The sequence below is a fragment of the Nerophis lumbriciformis genome, linkage group LG03 (assembly GCF_033978685.3).
Source record: "Nerophis lumbriciformis linkage group LG03, RoL_Nlum_v2.1, whole genome shotgun sequence".
NCBI classification, from domain to species: Eukaryota; Metazoa; Chordata; class Actinopteri; order Syngnathiformes; family Syngnathidae; genus Nerophis; species Nerophis lumbriciformis.
In genome coordinates, this window is record NC_084550.2 from 67711004 (window position 1) to 67734587 (window position 23584).

Consider the following 23584-nt stretch of genomic DNA (forward strand, 5'->3'; position numbering starts at 1 on the left):
TCGGATAAGCGGAAGAAGATGGATGGATGGATGGATGGTTTATAAAATAAAATAAAAACAACATATCCACCTTGATGTCCGTGTTCCGTGTGCTAAACAGCCATAAAAAGGATAAGAACCCCAAATGTTTACAAAGTGAATATTGTTTATTATCAATACAACTACTACCAAAGTCGTTGGACTAAACACACCAAGTTAACGCAAATTGAATTTATTTATTTTTGTTTGACCGGAAATGATGGGAGCAAACCAGAAGTCGTCACACGTCACATCTCGGTTGATCGCACCGATCCTTGCTCGTCTTCGCCGCTCACTCTTCTTTTCAGCCGCTTCCGGTCGTCCAGAAATACTCTTGAGGAACGCGATACGAGCTCCTTTTATTCTTTTCCACCTCCATCGTGTCAGTTGTCACCGGCACGCGTCGTCGGTGTTATCAACATTTGCGTTTCGCCCATTTCCGCCCTTCAAAATGGATTTCGGCAATGCATTGTGGGAAATATGTAAACATCCGAACCTCTCTACAGACACGGTGTTCAAGATTATCGGCGACTTTTTTTTTTAACAATAATCAAACCATGTTGATTGACACCGCGTCTCACGCGTGGATTTAATCAAACACATTCGCAGGGAAAATAATAATAATAATAATAAATACTTGTTGGCCAGAAGGTACAGATCACAATCACTCCTTTGCAAATGGAACAATGATGGCATTACAAGTCTTTCTTTTATGGTGCCTGAGTGTTATTTTCTTGTATTTTTTTTTTTTTTTTTTTTTAAAGCTGATTAGAATTGTTTGTCCAAGTGTTTTTGTTTGTTTTAACGGTAACCTTACAGAGCCTATACAGAAAAAAATAAGCTATAAATTCTTTTTTTTGTGTGTGTGTGTGCTTCTTACAGAAAAAAAAATACAAATGTTTACAATATGTAATTAACCAAATAGTAAATACACATTTAAGGATCGATCTATCTCTCAAAGTGGCTGTGGTTGATTTGCATATTCTTTATTTCCTCTCATTTTAAACTTGTTTGTCTCGTTAGAACAGTGCTCCCTCGTTTGCATTTGTTTTGTTTTTTTTTTAAACCTGAGCCTTGTGTGTTGCATATTTCCTTGTCAACGTGACGTGTGTCAGGTAACATGTCAGTGAAAATGTAAATCAACATCATAAATGAGGAATGAAGATGTTCTTTTTCCAGTAATTAGAGCAAGAAAGTTTGCTCTTTCATTTCCTGAGTTGTGTGACTTAATAGCAAAGCTGTCAGGTCACCATACTTTCTGCATTATTATGAATCGTGTCGTTAGTGGTTCTCAACCTTTTTTCAGTGATGTACCCCCTGTGAATCTTTTTTTAATTCAAGTACCCCCTAATCAGAGCAAAGCATTTATGGTTGAAAAAAAGAGATAAAAGAAGTAAAATACAGCACTATGTCATCAGTTTCTGATTTATTAAATTGTATACCAGTGCAAAATATTTCTCATTTGTAGTGGTCTTTTTTTGAACTATTTGGAAAAAAAGATTTTTATTTATATTAATAAAGGATTTTTGAATTGTTGCTATTTTTAGAATATTAAAAAAAAATCTCACGTACCCCTTGGCATACCTTCAAGTACCCCCAGGGGTATGCGTACCCCTATTTGAGAACCACTGCACTAAGCTATCCACACCATTGGTGATCAGAGGGAGCACTTTTGACCCAGACAGTAGCATCCTATTTGTTGTTTTTGTCCAACCCCAAAATGTATTAAAAAAAAAATGTTTTCCTCTCGCGTTTCCCTTCCTTTTATCCGCAATTTTCCTCACTTGTATGGTGTAAAAGTTGCTTCACGGTTGTCTTCATTCACACAGGTACTCTTTCATCTGTACGGTTCTCTCTGATGCAAATGATTTTAAAAGACAATAAAATATACAGTATATTAAAAAAAATATTAAAAAATAGGGGTCTGGTTTTTGTCTGGTTTTATTGAAATGTCCAGCAGGGGGCGACTTCATCCATTTCAACGCTGCTGTTTGTACAGTGTGAACACTTCTCAGGGGACAACAATCATTTTCCAAACCTAAGTTAAGTTTAAAAGCAAGATTGCTGAACTTTAAGAGGGGAGTGTATCATACAGCATCTGCCACACAAAAGCCCTCAAATTAAGCCAAAAAAAAATCACTTTGTACAAACCCCGTTTCCATATGAGTTGGGAAATTGTGTTAAATATAAACGGAATACAATGATTTGCAAATCCTTTTCAACCCATATTCAATTGAATGCACTACAAAGACAACATATTTGATGTTCAAACTCATAAACTTTATTTTTTTGTGCAAATAATAATTAACTTAGAATTTCATGGCTGCAACACGTGCTAAAGTAGTTGGGAAAGGGCATGTTCACCACTGTGTTACATGGCCTTTTCTTTTAACAACACTCAAACGATTGGGAACTGAGGAAACTAATTGTTGAAGCTTTGAAAGTGGAATTCTTTCCCATTCTTGTTTTATGTAGAGCTTCAGTCGTTCTCCGCTGTCATATTTTACGCTTCATAATGCGCCACACATTTTCGATGGGAGACAGGTCTGGACTGCAGGCGGGCTAAGAAAGTACCCGCACTCTTTTTTTTTTACAAAGCCACGCTTTTGTAACACGCGCTGAATGTGGCTTGGCATTGTCTTGCTGAAATAAGCAGGGGCGTCCATGAAAAAGACGGCGCTTAGATGGCAGCATATGTTGTTCCAAAACCTGTATGTACCTTTCAGCATTAATGAACTTCACACATGTGTAAGTTGCCCATGTCTTGGGCGCTAATGCACCCCCATACCATCACAGATGCTGGCTTTTCAACTTTGCGTCGATTACAGTCTGGATGGTTCGCTTCCCCTTTGGTCCGGATGACACGATGTCGAATATTTCCAAAAACAATTTGAAATGTGGACTCGTCAGACCACAGAACACTTTTCCACTTTGCATGAGTCCATCTTAGATGAGCTCAGGCCCAGCAAAGCCGACGGCGTTTCTGGGTGTTGTTGATAAACGGTTTTCGCCTCGCATAGGAGAGTTTTAATTTGCACTTACAGATGTAGCGACCAACTGTAGTTACTGACAGTGGTTTTCTGAAGTGTTCCTGAGCCCATGTGGTGATATCCTTTACACACTGATGTCGCTTTTTGATGCAGTACCGCCTGAGGGATCGAAGGTCCGTAATATCATCGCTTACGTGCAGTGATTTCTCCAGATTCTCTGAACCCTTTGATGATATTACGGACCGTAGATGGTGAAATCCCTAAATTCCTTGCAATAGCTGGTTGAGAAATGTTGTTCTTAAACTGTTCAACAATTTTCTCACGCATTTGTTGACAAAGTGGTGACCCTCGCCCCATCCTTGTTTGTGAATGACTGAGCATTTCATGGAATCTACTTTTATACCCAATCATGGCACCCACCTGTTCCCAATTAGCCTGTTCACCTGTGGGACGTTCCAAATAAGTGTTTGATGAGCATTCCTCAACTTTATCAGTCTTTTTTGCCACTTGTGCCAGCTTTTTTTGGAACATGTTACAAGGCATCAAATTCCAAATGAGCTAATATTTGCAAAAAATAACCGTTTCTCAGTGTGAACATTAAATATCTTGTCTTTGCAGTCTATTCAATTGAATATAAGTTGAAAAGGATTTGCAAATCATTGTATTCTGTTTGTATTTACCATTTACACAACGTGCCAACTTCACTGCTTTTGGGGTTTGTATTAAAACTGCTGTGATATGAAAAGGAGTAGGATTAAATAAGCTCTGCTTCTTCCTACTCCTTTTCGGACGCGCTGTAATGAAACAAGTGGAACTATGTGATGCGATGTACGCATGTTCCAAATAAACAGCTACAAGTGACGTAGTTTACGTCATCCGGCCAACAGCCAATCAAACACGAGTTTCCGTAAAAACCAGGAATTGCTCTGCGGGCTTGATATAAAGTTGTTTGTTCAGCAGCTGTTTGGCGCTCGTAAACCTGAAGAAGAGCAGCGTGTGGAAGATGAAGATGAAGATGTCTTCGCTGCTCATGTTCACCTTTAGTTGTGTCTTAATGTTCACTTTGTCGTCCTCCTGCTCCCAAACGCCATCACTGTGGTGCTCGTCTCGAGAGGTGGCGGTCACGTGCCGGGTGAGCATGATTCATCACTTTTTCCCCTCCCCCAAACACGTAAGAAATATAACACAACTATCATTAAATCAACAACTAAGTATTACAAATGTCACTTCGAACGTTTTTGTTTTCCTACGAGCGAGCAATTAGTTACATAAACGATCCTCCGCACTTGACGTCAATTACTGAAATGTATCACACCTGTAGCTAATTAGGCTAACAGCAACCCCGACTTATTTTTGATGTATTTTACATAACATTTAATTAAATATGTTCATTTATAGGCATACTGTAACATTTTTTAACCAAGTACCACCTCAGAAAGTACTTGGCTATTATTCAAGTACCACCATAATGACAACATTAAAATACAGTAGTGTAGTAGACCCAAGTATTCATTAAGTACCACCATAATGACAACATTAAAATACAGTAGTGTAGTAGACCCAAGTATTCATTAAGTACCACCATAGTGACATTAAAATACAGTAGTGTAGTAGGCCTAAGTATTCATTAAGTACCACCATAATGACAACATTAAAATACAGTAGTGTAGCAGACCCAAGTATTCATTAAGTACCACCATAATGACATCATTAAAATACAGTAGTGTAGTAGACCCAAGTATTCATTAAGTACCACCATAGTGACAACTTTAAAATACAGTAGTGTAGTAGACCTAAGTATTCATTAAGTTCCACCAGAATAACATTAAAATACAGTAGTGTAGTAGACCCAAGTATTCATTAAGTACCACCATAGTGACCAACATTAAAATACAGTAGTGTAGTAGACCCAAGTGTTCATTAAGTACCACCATAGTGACAACATTACAATACAGTAGTGTAGTAGACCTAAGTATTCATTAAGTACCACCATAGTGACAACATTAAAATGCAGTAGTGTAGTGGACCTAAGTATTCATTAAGTACCACCAGAATAACAACATTAAAATACAGTAGTGTAGTAGACCTAAGTATTCATTAAGTACCACCATAGTGACATCATTAAAATACAGTAGTTAGTAGACCTAAGTATTCATTAAGTACCACCATAATGACAACATTAAAATACAGTAGTGTAGTAGACCCAAGTATTCATTAAGTACCACCATAGTGACATTGAAATACAGTAGTGTAGTAGGCCTAAGTATTCATCAAGTACCACCATAATGACATCATTAAAATACAGTAGTGTAGTAGACCCAAGTATTCATTAAGTACCACCATAATGACAACATTAAAATACAGTAGTGTAGTAGACCCAAGTATTCATTAAGTACCACCATAGTGACAATGTTAAAATACAGTAGTGTAGTAGGCCCAAGTATTCATTAAGTACCACCATAGTGACAACATTAAAATACAGTAGTGTAGTAGACCTAAGTATTCATTAAGTACCACCATAGTGACAACATTAAAATACAGTAGTGTAGTAGACCTAAGTATTCATTAAGTACCACCATAATGACAACATTATAAATGATCACATTAATCATGAACACACTTGGATTAATTACAATAAATGATCACATTAATCATGAACACACTTGGATTAATTACAATAAATGATCACATTAATCATGAACACACTTGGATTAATTGCAATAAATGATCGCATTAATCATGAACACACTTGGATTAATTACAATAAATGATCACATTAATCATGAACACACTTGGATTAATTACAATAAATGATCACATTAATCATGAACACACTTGGATTAATTGCAATAAATGATCGCATTAATCATGAACACACTTGGATTAATTACAATAAATGATCACATTAATCATGAACACACTTGGATTAATTACAATAAATGATCACATTAATCATGAACACACTTGGATTAATTGCAATAAATTATCACATAAATCATTAACACACTTGGATTAATTACAATAAATGATCGCATTAATCATGAACACACGTGGATTAATTACAATAAATGATCGCATTAATCATGAACACACTTGGATTAATTACAATAAATGATCGCATTAATCATGAACACACTTGGATTAATTACAATAAATGATCACATTAATCATGCACACACTTGGATTAATTACAATAAATGATCACATTAATCATGCACACACTTGGATTAATTACAATAAATGATCACATTAATCATGCACACACTTGGATTAATTACAATAAATGATCACATTAATCATGAACACACTTGGATTAATTACAATAAATGATCACATTAATCATGCACACACTTGGATTAATTACAATAAATGATCACATTAATCATGAACACACTTGGATTAATTACAATAAATGATCACATTAATCATGAACACACTTGGATTAATTACAATAAATGATCACATTAATCATGAACACACTTGGATTAATTACAATAAATGATCACATTAATCATGAACACACTTGGATTAATTGCAATAAATTATCACATAAATCATTAACACACTTGGATTAATTACAATAAATGATCGCATTAATCATGAACACACGTGGATTAATTACAATAAATGATCGCATTAATCATGAACACACTTGGATTAATTACTTTTTTTTTTTTTATTTATTTATTTTTTTTTTTTTATGTCCTGTCCAGCTTCTCAGGCAAATCATATAGTTGATGTAGATGCCCATGTCGGCTGTTCAGATTTACTTTACAAAAGAGAAGTGTAGGATACTTCTCTTGTTGCCTTATTTGTATTTGACTTTATTAAATGTATTTATATTATCATTTAGTGCAGCCGGGCCGGAGCAGGAGGGGATAGAAAGAGAAAAAAAAAGAAGACAGAGGGGGAAATTGTGGGGACAAGAGGGGGATTAGACAGAGAGACAAAAACAACAACAGCAAACAACAACAACAACACTTGGATTAATTACAATAAATGATCACATTAATCATGCACACACTTGGATTAATTACAATAAATGATCACATTAATCATGAACACACTTGGATTAATTACAATAAATGATCACATTAATCATGAACACACTTGGATGAATTACAATACATTATCACATTAATCATGCACACACTTGGATTAATTACAATAAATGATCACATTAATCATGAACACACTTGGATTAATTACAATAAATGATCACATTAATCATGAACACACTTGGATTAATTACAATAAATGATCACATTAATCATGAACACACTTGGATTAATTACAATAAATGATCACATTAATCATGCACACACTTGGATTAATTACAATAAATGATCACATTAATCATGAACACACTTGGATGAATTACAATAAATGATCACATTAATCATGAACACACTTGGATGAATTACAATAAATGATCACATTAATCATGAACACACTTGGATGAATTGTGCAAGGCTAAATGTGTCCCACCAAAGGCTGGAATTCATGTGCATATTTTCTGGCTAAATGTATTTCAATGTTTTCATTTTGACATAAAAAAATGACTGCATATTAGAGCTGGGAATCTTTGACCTCCTCATGATCTGATTTGATTCTTGGAGGGATGATTTCAGTCAGAATCGATTCTCGATTAAACACAATTCTCATGATATTGTTTGGTATTTAAATGACAATAAAACATTGTCAAAACTGGTTACAAGTTGCAAAAGAATCCTCTTGGCAGCTGATGTACGACTTATATGCACAGTGTTGTAAAATGTTGTTTACATAAATCACAGAATGTTAATACAAGACATAAAATAGAGCAACTCCAACCCTCCCAGCCCTAATTAAAACCTTCCAGTGCTCATCATTACCAAGTATTAGTGTGGTTCTATAGAGGAACCATTTTCATTTGTGGGATCATCTTGTGTTTAGTGATCCTGAATAATGTATCATAGTTTAGGGGTCGTGAATAATGTATCATAGTTTAGGGGTTGTAAATAATGTATCATAGTTTAGGGAAGCAGAAACATGTGACAAACTTTCAGTTCCACTCAGGAGATGACAAACACTTACTTGCATTGTGTTGGTATTAACTCTACTTTAGACTCTTTATGCCAGCAGTAACATAGGAAGTCTGCATAACTTCAACAAGTGATATATTAACGTAACTTAAACAAGTACTATATTAACTTAACTTAAACAAGTGATGTATTAACTTAACTTAAACAAGTGCTATATTAACTTAAACAAGTGATATATTAACTTAAACACGTGATGTATCAAATTAACTTAAACAAGTGCTATATTAACTTAAACAAGTGCTATGTTAACTTAACTTAAACAGGTGCTATATTAACTTAAACAAGTGCTATATTAACTTAACTTAAAGAAATGCTATATTACCTTAAACACGTTCTATATTAACATAACTTAAACAAGTCATATATTAACTTAAACAAGTGATAAATTAACTTAAATGTTATATTAACTTAACTTAAACAAGTGATAAATTAACTTAAATGTTATGTTAACTTAACTTAAACAAGTGATATATTAACTTAATTTCAACAAGTGATATATTAACTTAATTTCAACAAGTGATATATTAACTTAAACAAGTGCTATATTAACTTAACTTAAACAAATGCTATATTAACATAACTTAAACAAGTGATATGTTAACTTAAACACCTGATATATTAACATAACTTAAACAAGTGCTTTATTAACTTAACTTAAACATGTGCTATATTAACTTAAACAAATGCTATATTAACATAACTTAAACAAGTGATATATTAACTTAACTTAAACAAGTGCTATATTAACTTAACTTAAACAAGTGCTATATTAACTTAACTTACAAAGGTGCTATATTAACTTAAACACGTGATATATTAACTTAACTTAAACAGGTGTTATATTAACTTAAACACATGATAAATTAACTTAACTAAACAGGTGCTATATTAACTTAAACAAGTGCTATATTAACTTAACTTAAACAGGTGCTATATTAACTTAAACAAGTGCTATATTAACTTAACTTAAACAGGTGCTATATTAACTTAAACAGGTGCTGTATTAACTTAAACAAGTGCTATATTAACTTAACTTAAACAGGTGCTATATTAACTTAACTTCAACAAGTGCTGTATTAATTTAAACAAGTTCTATATTAACTTAACTTAAATAAGTGCTATCTTAACATAAATAAGTGCTATATTAACTTAACTTCAACAAGTGATATATTAACGTAACTTAAACAAGTACTATATTAACTTAACTTAAACAAGTGATGTATTAACTTAACTTAAACAAGTGCTATATTAACTTAAACAAGTGATATATTAACTTAAACACGTGATGTATCAAATTAACTTAAACAAGTGCTATATTAACTTAAACAAGTGCTATATTAACTTAACTTAAACAGGTGCTATATTAACTTAAACAAGTGCTATATTAACTTAACTTAAAGAAATGCTATATTACCTTAAACACGTTCTATATTAACATAACTTAAACAAGTCATATATTAACTTAAACAAGTGATAAATTAACTTAAATGTTATATTAACTTAAACAAGTGATAAATTAACTTAAATGTTATATTAACTTAACTTAAACAAGTGATATATTAACTTAATTTCAACAAGTGATATATTAACTTAATTTCAACAAGTGATATATTAACTTAAACAAGTGCTATATTAACTTAACTTAAACAAATGCTATATTAACATAACTTAAACAAGTGTTATGTTAACTTAAACACCTGATATATTAACATAACTTAAACAAGTGCTTTATTAACTTAACTTAAACATGTGCTATATTAACTTAAACAAATGCTATATTAACATAACTTAAACAAGTGATATATTAACTTAACTTAAACAAGTGCTATATTAACTTAACTTACAAAGGTGCTATATTAACTTAAACACGTTATATATTAACTTAACTTAAACAGGTGTTATATTAACTTAAACACATGATAAATTAATTTAACTAAACAGGTGCTATATTAACTTAAACAAGTGCTATATTAACTTAACTTAAACAGGTGCTATATTAACTTAAACAAGTGCTATATTAACTTAACTTAAACAGGTGCTATATTAACTTAAACAGGTGCTGTATTAACTTAAACAAGTGCTATATTAACTTAACTTAAACAGGTGCTATATTAACTTAACTTCAACAAGTGCTGTATTAATTTAAACAAGTTCTATATTAACTTAACTTAAATAAGTGCTATCTTAACATAAATAAGTGCTATATTAACTTAACTTCAACAAGTGCTATATTAACTTAACTTAAACAATTGCTATATTAACTTAACTTCAACAAGTGCTATATTAACTTAACTTCAACAAGTGCTATATTAACTTAACTTAAACAAGTGCTATATTAACGTAACTTAAACAGGTGCTATATTAACTTAACTTCAACAAGTGCTGTATTAATTTAAACAAGTGATATATTAACTTAACTTAAATAAGCGCTATATTAACTTATATATATATATATATATATATATATATATATTAACTTAACTTAAATAAGCGCTATATTAACTTCCTGCGATGAGGTGGCGACTTGTCCAGTGTGTACCCCGCCTTCCGCCCGATTGTAGCTGAGATAGGCTCCAGCATTCCCCGCGACCCCGAAAGGGATAAGCGGTAGAAAATGGATGGATGGATGGATATATTAACTTCACTTCAACAAGTGCTACATTAACTTAAACAAGTGCTATATTAATTTAACTTAAACAGGTGCTATATTAACTTAACTTCAACAAGTGCTACATTAACTTCAACAAGTGCTATATTAACTTAACTTAAACAAGTGCTATATTACCTTAACTTAAACAGGTGCTATATTAACTTAACTTCAACAAGTGCTATATTAACTTAACTTAAACAAGTGCTATATTAACGTAACTTAAACAGGTGCTATATTAACTTAACTTCAACAAGTGCTGTATTAATTTAAACAAGCGCTATATTAACTTAAACAGGTGCTATATTAACTTAACTTCAACAAGTGCTATATTAACTTAACTTCAACAAGTGCTACATTAACTTCAACAAGTGCTATATTAACTTAACTTAAACAAGTGCTATATTAATTTAACTTAAACAGGTGCTATATTAACTTAACTTCAACAAGTGCTATATTAACTTAACTTCAACAAGTGCTACATTAACTTCAACAAGTGCTACAATAACTTAAACAAGTGCTATATTAATTTAACTTAAACAGGTGCTATATTAACTTAACTTCAACAAGTGCTACATTAACTTAACTTCAACAAGTGCTACATTAACTTCAACAAGTGCTATATTAACTTAAACAAGTGCTATATTAATTTAACTTAAACAGGTGCTATAATAACTTAACTTCAACAAGTGCTATATTAACTTCAACAAGTGCTACATTAACTTCAACAAGTGCTATATTAACTTAACCTAAACAAGTGCTATATTAATTTAACATAAACAGGTGCTATATTAACTTAACTTCAACAAGTGCTACATTAACTTAACTTCAACAAGTGCTACATTAACTTCAACAAGTGCTATATTAACTTAAGCAAGTGCTATATTAATTTAACTTAAACAGGTGCTATATTAACTTCAACAAGTGCTATATTAACTTCAACAAGTGCTACATTAACTTCAACAAGTGCTATATTAACTTAACTTAAACAAGTGCTATATTAATTTAACATAAACAGGTGCTATATTAACTTAACTTCAACAAGTGCTATATTAACTTAACTTCAACAAGTGCAATATTAACTTAACTTCAACAAGTGCTACATTAACTTAACATAAACAGGTGCTATATTAACTTAAGTTCAACAAGTGCTATATTAACTTAAGTTCAACAGGTGCTATATTAACTTAAGTTCAACAAGTGCTATATTAACTTAAGTTCAACAAGTGCTATATTAACTTAAGTTCAACAAGTGCTATATTAACTTAAGTTCAACAAGTGCTATATTAACTTAAGTTCAACAGGTGCTATATTAACTTAAGTTCAACAAGTGCAATATTAACTTAACTTCAACAAGTGCTACATTAACTTAACATAAACAGGTGCTATATTAACTTAAGTTCAACAGGTGCTATATTAACTTAAGTTCAACAAGTGCTATATTAACTTAAGTTCAACAAGTGCTATATTAACTTAAGTTCAACAAGTGCTATATTAACTTAAGTTCAACAAGTGCTATATTAACTTAAGTTCAACAGGTGCTATATTAACTTAAGTTCAACAGGTGCTATATTAACTTAAGTTCAACAAGTGCTATATTAACTTAAGTTCAACAGGTGCTATATTAACTTAAGTTCAACAAGTGCTATATTAACTTAAGTTCAACAAGTGCTATATTAACTTAAGTTCAACAAGTGCTATATTAACTTAAGTTCAACAAGTGCTATATTAACTTAAGTTCAACAAGTGCTATATTGCCACAGTGTCACCACCACATGACTTCCACGTGCACTCCTGATGTTGTTGTTCTTCTGCAGGTTTTGAAAAGGTGTCTTGATGCCAACCTGACTCGGTCACAGCAGACAGCAGAAGTTGTCAAGCTGGAGGTTTACTATGAGAGTCTTTGTCCAGACTGCATCTTTTACATCACACAGGTGCTCTACCCCACCTGGCTGCTTCTGCAGGACATCTTCTCAGTCAGCCTGCTCCCCTTTGGGAATGCTCAGGTACTCATGTCACACATCTGCTGGAGTGGGTACGTCCCCGCCATTCCTTTTTTGTTTGGAATAGACAAATAGTTTTACTAACCCCGTTTCCATATGAGTTGGGAAATTGTGTTAGATGTAAATGTAAACGGAATACAATGATTTGCAAATCCTTTTCAACCCATATTCAGTTGAATATGCTACAAAGACAACATATTTGATGTTCAAACTGATAAAAAAAAAAAATTTAACTTTAGAATTTGATGCCAGCAACATGTGACAAAGAAGTTGGGAAAGGTGGCAATAAATACTGATAAAGTTGAGGAATGCTCATCAAACACTTTTTTGGAACATCCCACAGGTGAACAGGCAAATTGGGAACAGGTGGGTGCCATGATTGGGTATAAAAGTAGATTCCATGAAATGCTCAGTCATTCACAAACAAGGATGGGGCGAGGGTCACCACTTTGTCAACAAATGCGTGAGCAAATTGTTGAACAGTTTAAGAAAAACCTTTCTCAACCAGCTATTGCAAGGAATTTAGGGATTTCACCATCTACGGTCCGTAATATCATCAAAGGGTTCAGAGAATCTGGAGAAATCACTGCACGTAAGCAGCTAAGCCCGTGACCTTCCATCCCTCAGGCTGTACTGCATCAACAAGTGACATCAGTGTGTAAAGGATATCACCACATGGGCTCAGGAACACTTCAGAAACCCACTGTCAGTAACTACAGTTGGTCGCTACATCTGTAAGTGCAAGTTAAAACTCGAAAACCGTTTATCAACAACACCCAGAAACGCTGTCGGCTTCGCTGGGCTTGAGCTCATCAAAGATGGACTGATGCAAAGTGTAAAAGTGTTCTGTGGTCTGACGAGTCCACATTTCAAATTGTTTTTGGAAACTGTGGACGTCGTGTCCTCCGGACCAAAGAGGAAAAGAACCATCCGGATTGTTATAGGCGCAAAGTGTAAAAGCCAGCATGTGTGATGGTATGGGGGTGTATTAGTGCCCAAGACATGGGTAACTTACACATCTGTGAAGGCACCATTAATGCTGAAAGGTACATACAGGTTTTGGAGCAACATATGTTGCCATCCAAGCAACGTTACCATTGACGCCCCTGCTTATTTCAGCAAGACAATGCCAAGCCACGTGTTACATCAACGTGGCCTCATAGTAAAAGAGTGTGGGTACTAGACTGGCCTGCCTGTAGTCCAGACCTGTCTCCCATTGAAAATGTGTGGCCCATTATGAAGCCTAAAATAGCACAATGGAGACCCCCGGACTGTTGAACAACTTAAGCTGTACATCAAGCAAGAATGGGAAAGAATTCCACCTGAGAAGCTTCAAAAATGTGTCTCCTCAGTTCCCAAACGTTTACTGAGTGCTGTTAAAAGGAAAGGTGATGTAACACAGTGGTGAACATGCCCTTTCCCAACTACTTTGGCACGTGTTGCAGCCATGAAATTCTAAGTTAATTATTATTTGCAAAAAAAAAATTAAGTTTATGAGTTTGAACATCAAATATGTTGTCTTTGTAGCATATTCAACTGAATATGGGTTGAAAAGAATTTGCAAATCATTGTATTCCGTTTATATTTACATCTAACACAATTTCCCAACTCATATGGAAACGGGGTTTGTACATACAAATCCACTCTTCCTCATTTTTGGTTTGAAAATAAACAAAAAACGGATAATGTTATCCATGATCTGTTAACCGATTTTACCAATGTTTTTTAAAATAGAAAATGGGAATTAAAACAAGTGAAAAACTAATTTCTCTTGGACATATGCGTAGATTGCACATGGCAGTGTCTCTTTTCCAGTGATGGGCAAGCTACCTGGAAAATGTAGTAAGCTAAGCTACAAGTTACTCTCCATTAAATGTAGCTAAACTACAAGTTACTCTCCATTAAATGTAGCTAAGCTACAAGTTACTATCCACTAAATGTAACTAAGCTACAAGTTACTCTCCATTAAATGTTGCTATGCTATAAGTTACTCTCCATTAAATGTTGCTAAGCTACAAGTTACTCTCCATTAAATGTAGCAAAGTTACAAGTTACTCTCCATTAAATGTAACTAAGCTACAAGTTACTCCATTAAATGTAACTAAGCTACAAGTTACTCTCCATTAAATGTAACTAAGCAACAAGTTACTCTCCATTAAAGCTACAAGTTACTCTCCATTAAATGTAACTAAGCTACAAGTTACTCTCCATTAAATGTAACTAAGCAACAAGTTACTCTCCATTAAAGCTATAAGTTACTCTCCATTAAATGTTGCTCAAATTTGATGATCTTGTTAAATATAATACATCAATAATCTTATATAAAGCATTTAACAAATTATTGCCGCTTAATCTACGTTTTTTTATAAGACGAGTGCAGGCTCATAACTTGAGAGGCTTTGGATATTTCTCATTGCAGAGAGCTCAAACGTTTTTCTGTGTCTGTATGCGGAGTAAAACTATGGAACAAACTGGACTTGCAACACAAGCAATGCCAAACTGTTAATCGATTTAAACTGTTATACAAATATCGGGTCTGGTTCAATTATAGAGATGAGGGTCTTTAATTTGACCTGCTGTTGTACTCTGTCTCAAAGTGTTAACATGTTAATGTTTCCTTACCATTATTGCTATGTTGTCTATTACCATTGTTGGTATTTTGTCTATTACCATCATTGGTATATTCATTATTCCTACATTGTTGATACAAATTATTGTTACAGTGTAATAATTATTGTTACTAGGGATGTCCGATAATGGCTTTTTGCCGATAGCGGATATTGTCCAACTCTTTAATTACCGATACCGATATCAACCGATATATGCAGTCGTGGAATCAACACATTAATATGCCTAATTTGGACAACCAGGTATGGTGAAGATAAGGTACTTTTTAAAAAAATTAATAAAATCAGATAAATAAAATAAAAACATTTTTTTGAATAAAAAGGAAAGTAAAACAATATAAAAACAGTTACATAGAAACTAGTAATTAATGAAAATGAGTAAAATGAACTGTTAAAGGTTAGTACTATTAGTGGACCAGCAGCACGCACAATCATGTGTGCTTACGGACTGTATCCCTTGCAGACTGTATTGATATATATTGATATATAATGTAGGAACCAGAATATTAATAACAGAAAGAAACAACCGTTTTGTGTGAATGAGTGTAAATGGGGGAGGGAGTTTTTTTGGGTTGGTTCACTAATTGTAAGTGTGTCTTGTGTTTTTATGTTGATTTAATAAAAAAAAAAAAAAAACGATACCGATAATAAAAAAACCCGATTCCGATAATTTCCGATATTACATTTTAACGCATTTATCGGCCGATAATATCAGACATCTCTAATTGTTACCTGTGGTAATGCTACCATGATACAACATTTGTATTATAATCCTTGAACAAAGTAACAGTGAAGCTCAATGGAATAATCACTAAATTGAGAACTGGGGGTGGGATTAAATAAGTTATCTTCTTCCCACTCCCTTTCAGGCAAAACTGGACCATCATGCATTACATACTGTACATTACCTTTTGCATTATATTAATTTATATTATTATATGTTGTCAACCTTGTACTTTTGTTATGGAATTGCCTGAAATAAATGAATAAAAAAATAAAATAAAAAAAGGCAATGTATAGAGACATCCTGGATGAAAACCTTCCCATCCAACCTGAGAGGTTGCAGCAAAGAGGAAAGAGAGAAAGTGCCCAAAGATAGGTGTGCCAAGCTTGTGGCATCATATTCAAAAAGACTTGAGGCTGGAAATGCTGCCAAAGGTGCATCAATTAAGTATTGAGCAAAGGCTGTCAATACTTACGTACATGTGAATGTTGAGGTTTTTTATTTTACTTTTAATACATTTGCAAAAATGTCTTTCTGTTTGATACCGGATAGTCGAACCTCGGATTCAGGAGGAACTGTGTGGTTTTCGTCCTGGTCGTGGAACTGTGGACCAGCTCTATACTCTCGGCAGGGTCCTTGAGGGTGCATGGGAGTTTGCCCAACCAGTCTACATGTGTTTTGTGGACTTGGAGAAGGCATTTGACCGTGTCCCTCGAGAGGTCCTGTGGGGAGTGTTCAGAGAGTATGGGGTATCGGACTGTCTGATTGTGGCAGTCCGCTCCCTGTATGCTCAGTGTCAGAGCTTGGTCCGCATTGCCGGCAGTAAGTCGGACACGTTTCCAGTGAGTGTTGGACTCCGCCAAGGCTGCCCTTTGTCACCCATTCTGTTCATAACTTTTATGGACAGAATTTCTAGGCGCAGTCAAGGCGTTGAGGGGATCTGGTTTGGTGGCTGCAGGATTAGGTCTCTGCTTTTTGCAGATGATGTGGTCCTGATGGCTTCATCTGGCCAGGATCTTCAGCTCTCACTGGATCAGTTCGCAGCCGAGTGTGAAGCGACTGGGACGAGAATCAGCACCTCCAAGTCCGAGTCCATGGTTCTCGCCCGGAAAAGGGTGGAGTGCCATCTCCGGGTTGGGGAGGAGATCTTGCCCCAAGTGGAGGAGTTCAAGTACCTCGGAGTCTTGTTCACGAGTGAGGGAAGAGTGGATCGTGAGATCGACAGGCGGATCGGTGCGGCGTCTTCAGTAATGCGGACGCTGTATCGATCCGTTGTGGTGAAGAAGGAGCTGAGCCGGAAGACAAAGCTCTCAATTTACCGGTCGATCTACGTTCCCATCCTCACCTATGGTCATGAGCTTTGGGTTATGACCGAAAGGACAAGATCACGGGTACAAGCGGCCGAAATGAGTTTCCTCCGCCGGGTGGCGGGGCTCTCCCTTAGAGATAGGGTGAGAAGCTCTGCCATCCGGGGGGAGCTCAAAGTAAAGCCGCTGCTCCTCCACATGGAGAGGAGCCAGATGAGGTGGTTCGGGCATCTGGTCAGGATGCCACCCGAAAGCCTCCCTAAGGAGGTGTTTAGGGCACGTCCGACCGGTAGGAGGCCGCGGGGAAGACCCAGGACACGTTGGGAAGACTATGTCTGTCCCCCGCGACCCGACCTCGGATAAGCGGAAGAAGATGGATGGATGGATGGTCTTTCTGTTTTTTTCTGTCAAGATGGGGTGCTGAGTGTACATTAATGAGAAATAAAATGAACTTTTTTTTATTTTAGCAAATGGCTGCAATGAACCCACGCAGTCACGGGGAGAACATGCAAACTCCACACAGAAAGATTCCGAGCCCGGGATTGAACTCAGGACTACTCAGGACCACCTCCAAAGACATGCACCTGGGGATAAGTTGATTGGCAACACTAAATTGGCCCTAGTGTGTGAATGTGAGTGTGAATGTTGTCTGTCTATCTGTGTTGGCCCTGCGATGAGGTGGCGACTTGTCCAGGGTGTACCCCGCCTTCCGCCCGAATGTAGCTGAGATAGGCTCCAGCGACCCCAAAAGGGACAAGCGGTAGAAAATGGATGGATGGATGGCTGCAATGAAACAGCGAAAAATTAAAGAGCTCTGAAGACTTTCCTTACTCACTGGAGTCCCCTTAATAAATGTTTATTATAAGGGCAAAAATATAGGACCATGTGTATCAGTGGTTAAGAATTGAAATAAAAGCACTAGAGAGAAAATAAATTGCTGTCTAAAATGTTTTTGACCACCAGGAGAAACCTGATGGGAGCAAGTTCATGTTTAAGTGCCAGCATGGAGAACAGGAGTGCCTTGGTAACACGATTCAGGTGAAGTTCCCTAAACACAAACTGAATTATCATGACACTAAATACTAACTTTTTTATCATGTTTATCTCTCTTCTGGTGTTCTCGCGTGTGTAGTAGTAGTTGTCACACTATTACACTGTTGACAAAGTAACATCAATGTACTATTTTCCGAACTATAGAGTGCACTGGTATTCAAGCCGCACCCACTAAATTTCTGAAAAGTATGTTTTTCCATATATGAGCCGCCCCGGACTATAAGCCACAGATATATACGTTGTGAAATAAGTTATTTACGCAGAAAGATTTTGTAAATGTTTATTTACATACCTTAATTGTTTCCAAACGGTGTCTGTAACACGGCAGTAAAACGGCTGATCAAATAAAACAGAAGTCATCGTCATGAACCCACGAGCTGGAGACGCCAGAAGCTTTTAGTGAATTTTTTGAAACTGAAACAATGCAAAAAAAAATGCCATTGTAAGTTGATAATACTAACACAGACACTAAATGTATTAGCATATTAGCTAATGCTAACAATGCTAGCTTCTTTACATTACGATAGCACATACAAATATGCATGAAAACACTTTCACAGACATCACACATGGGACGGTTTACTAATTGTTTTTAGGTATATTGTAAAACTTACAACCGTTGCTTGGAGTGATGAATTAAAAATCCATGTGTAGAGGTTGCCGTCTAGTGGGTTCCTCGGACCACCACACACTGCCACGAGAGCCCGGATTTCAGGGTACAACACTGTTTTATTTTCATAAATGTGGAGAAGCTTTTGCTTTCCAGCAAAATGTCTTTCTCTTTGTTCGTGTCTCTCTCTCTCTCTCTCTGGCTCCCACTCCAACTCCAACAAACGTGTCTCAATCCGGCTGCTGCTAATAAAGGCGACAGGTGATTAGATAACAAGGCCCACCTGGGCCATCTACTCACCTCTTGCTGTCTTCAAGGCCGGTCCTGGCACACCCCGTTCCGCGGCAGGCCCGCAGGCCACGCCCCCCCTCCACACCATGTAAGTAGGAACGCTAAGGACAGCAAAAGATGTAACGGCACTTCTACCTCCGGTTAAAAGCTCAGTCTAAACAGAAAGGCACTACAGCACCTGCAGTGTGCGAACTTGTCCAAAAGATGGCGCTATAGCACAAAAAATAACACACCTCTTCAATGTATTTGCTTGTTTTTTTTAAAACTATTTGCATTATGGCCGTCAGCAAAGAAAAATCCACAAATTAGCTTCACCGTTTTATAAGCCGCAGGGTTCAAAGCGTAGGAAAAAAGTATGGGCTTATAGTCTGGAATTTACAGCATAATTTTTGTCTTGACAGGCGTGTTTACTGAACATGAGTGACAATGCCTTCCTCATCATCTTCTGCATGGAGGCCTCCACAGATGTCATTGCAGCAGCAAAGAGTGTAAGGACAATCTGCTGTTAAAACATTTAATAAATAAAAATAAAATAAAATCACTCCACACCACCTTATTTGGCTTTTATTGTTGTGCCCAGTGTGTTGGCCTTTACAGCCCCCAGTTGAGCTGGGAGCGCCTCATGAGCTGCGTGAATGGCGACGAGGGAAACCAGCTCATGCATCAGAACGCCTTGAAGACCCAAGCCCTGGTTCCTCCTCACCGGTTTGTACCGTGGGTCACCGTCAATGGGGTAAGTCATCTTTATAAGATTATAGAAGTCCTCTCCCTCAACTCTATTTTGGGTGTTATTCTGTGTGTGCCCGCTTAGTGGCCAGCTCCAATAACAAATATAATATTTTTGTTCATATGGATCGTAGGAGCACACGGATGACCTGCAGAGAAAGGCCACAACGTCTCTCTTTACTTTGGTCTGCAGCATGTACAAGGTAAGAAAAAAGCCTGGCGTTGTCTTTTAAGACTTAGACAAACTTTATTGATCCACAAGGGAAATTGTTCCACTCAGTAGCTCAGTTACAAAGGATGGAAACGATAATGCAGGTATAAAGTAGACTAAAAATGTACCATAGTAACAATATAAAATAAAACATATAGAGATGTCCGATAATGGCTTTTTTGCCGATATTCCGATATTGTCCAACGCTTAATTACCGATTCCGATAGCAACCGATATATACAGTCGTGGAATGAACACATAATTATGCCTAATTCTGTTGTGATGCCCCACTGGATGCATTAAACAATGTAACAAGGTTTTCCAAAATAAATCAACTCAAGTTATGGAAAAAAATGCCAACATGGCACTGCCATATTTATTATTGAAGTCACAAAGTGCATTATTTTTTTTAACATGCCTCAAAACAGCAGCTTGGAATTTGGGACATGCTCTCCCTGAGAGAGCATGAGGAGGTTGAGGTGGGTGGGGTGGGGTTTTGGGGTAGGGGGTAGCGGGGGGTGTATATTGTAGCGTCCCGGAAGAGTTAGTGCTGCAAGGGGTTCTGGGTATTTGTTCTGTTGTGTTAATGTTGTGTTACGGTGCGGATTTTCTCCCGAAATTTGTTTGTCATTCTTGTTTGGTGTGGGTTCACAGTGTGGCGCATATTTGTAGCAGTGTTAAAAGTGTTTATACAGCCACCCTCAGTGTGACCTGTATGGCTGTTGACCAAGTATCCTTGCGTTCACTTGTGTGTGTGAAAAGCCGTAGATATTATGTCATACCTGCCAACTACTCCGGTTTTCCCGTAATTAGTACGGTTTTCATCAACCTATTCCGGGTTACGGTTGCAGTGATAAAATATACGGTTTTTCATTAATTAAAAAAAAAAAAAAAAAATTAAGTTTTATTCACGAAATCGCGTAACAACAATGACAATCGACACTGCTTCCCGTAACTTCCTATCGAGCCATTCCGAATGCCATGCGCGAGGCTATTTATAGCACCGCTGCCAAGCACGAGGCACCTGTTGCCATTGTTTCCAAACGAGCGAACGATCATGGAATCAGCCGGAGAAAAATCGCAAACGAGTCTTAAACCGAAAAGAAAACTGCAGTCATTCCGTGAAGAATATTCAAAAGCCTATCCGGGAATAATTATCCGTTCCAAAAAGGGTGAAAACTACGCGAATTGGCGATGTAAAAGACCACGTTGGGACAAAAAAACACAAGTTTAATGCCGTTGCTAGCGATACAAGTGGAAAACTTTCAACGTTTTTCCTCGCCCAAACAGATTCTTTGGATGTGATAAATGCCGAAGTTTTATTTACGGAGGCAATAATTGAGCAAACAAAAAGGTAATGACACCAATGTTATCTATTGGAATTGTTTAGTACTGTTATCCTGTTAAAAGTGTTTATACTATTTATGCTTTCAAGTCCAAGTTGAAGAAATCTTGTTAAATGTTGACAGCATAACTACCAAAATACAGAAGTATGTCCTTGATATTTTTGCAGTGCTATTTCTGTTGAAAAGTTAAAATGATTACATTAGAGATGTGATGTGCCACTTTTCAAGTGTCTGATGGCTTAAATTAATTTTCATTCATTTTTCATATTTTGAATTCTTTTGAAAGGCTTACAAAAAAACTACATTTGAATTGTAATTCCATGCTATTGACAGGACTATTAATTTTAATGAAGTTAGCTTACCATGTTTACAGTATGATAATTGTGATAGAAATGTGAATTTTAGGCACAGAATATTTTTTACAATTGAACAAGGCAGTAGATTATACAAGCTTGGACAGAAAGTTAATAATGACACCAATTTTTTTTTTTATGGAATTGTTTAGTACTGTTTTACCATTTGTTTACTGTAAAAAGTGTTTATACTGTTTATACTTTCAATTAACAAATTGAAGTCTTGTGAAAGGTTGACAGGATAACTGGCATTAACTGTCAAAATAATTTCAAACTATTGAAGTTAGCTTACAGAATAAACATGTCAATCAACCCATATGATTTTTATTTTGAAAAGTCACTGTGACTGATAGAAAAGTGATGGTTTTAGCAACATTTTAACCTGTCTGAATGCTAATAATCATTTTGGACCCTGGCTACTAGGTTTTTCTGATTTCAAAAGTTGGCAGGTATGTTATGTGATTGGGCCGGCACGCGAAGGCAGTGCCTTTAAGGTTTATTGGCGCTCTATACTTCTCCCTACGTCCGTGTACACAGCGGCGTTTTAAAAAGTCATACATTTTACTTCTTGAAACCGATACCGATAATTTCCGATATCACATTTTAAAGCATTTATCGGCCGATAATATCGGATATCTCTAATAACATATATGTAATATTTACATATTATATATACAATATATACGGATATATTTTTATATAATATATACATTATATAACAATTACCATGTACAATATTATAGTATATGTAACAGCTGCAGCATAAAATAGAGAGTAGATCGAGCAGAAAATAAACATTATAAACAAAGAGAGGTAGCTAGCATGTCAGGTGTCAGGTAATAGACAAGAGATCATCTATTGCTGTATGGCGAGTGATTATACAGCTGGATGGAGTGCGGAATGAAGGACTTCTTGAATGGAACACTGTGGGAACGAAGCTGAAGGAGCCTGTTGGAGTATGAGCTCCACTGTCCCTCAATTGTCTGGTGTAGTGGGTGGGCAACATTGTCCATGATGGCGAGCAGTTTGTCCCTCACTGACAGACCTTTGAACTCTTGACTTGGTGTTTGCAGGGTGTCAAGCCAGTGGTCTGCGGAGGTGACAGCCAGAAACACTCCAAGATCTACGTTCACAACTAAAGAAGTTCTTCCTGGCCCGATGCTGGTCTTGCTGCAGGTGTGCTGGCCACCAGATAACGAACCATTTGAACCTTACATACCATAAATAGGGCACTGTTTGGTAATACACCTTTCTGGCCTCTAGATGGCACCATAGGTCACTCACATCTTCACATGGAATATTTACTAAAAGCTACCAGTATACACTGAAGTCAATTTTGTGTTGTTTTCTTATGTTCTGATAAAATAAAACCATGCAGTATTCAAAATGAATGCAGACAACAGAAGTCATGTAAAGCTACTTCCTGTGTGGCACAAATGTGTTGAGTCAATTGAAGTATTTCTGCAACACTAATAATGAAACATCCTTTCAGATGATTTTGTAGAGCAGTCTTGCCACTAAAATCATCCATGCATTTTTTTTTTTATCAGAGAAACAAAACTTCTCATCGTCCATTGTGGCTCAACCAGAAGTT

The 23584-nt window shown here is 35.9% G+C and overlaps 1 protein-coding gene across 1 annotated transcript; it reads left to right on the forward strand.

Annotated features, from left to right (window-relative positions):
- The first annotated feature begins 3888 nt into the window (after positions 1–3888).
- ifi30a (IFI30 lysosomal thiol reductase a) lies at positions 3889–23377 on the forward strand. Its single transcript, XM_061941663.1, has 7 exons — positions 3889–4140; positions 12557–12745; positions 18364–18438; positions 19756–19842; positions 19935–20087; positions 20215–20283; positions 23064–23377. Exons 1-7 carry the CDS (start codon positions 4012–4014, stop codon positions 23127–23129), a joined length of 768 nt encoding a protein of 255 aa, XP_061797647.1. The 5' UTR covers positions 3889–4011; the 3' UTR covers positions 23130–23377.
- Positions 23378–23584: the final 207 nt, after the last annotated feature.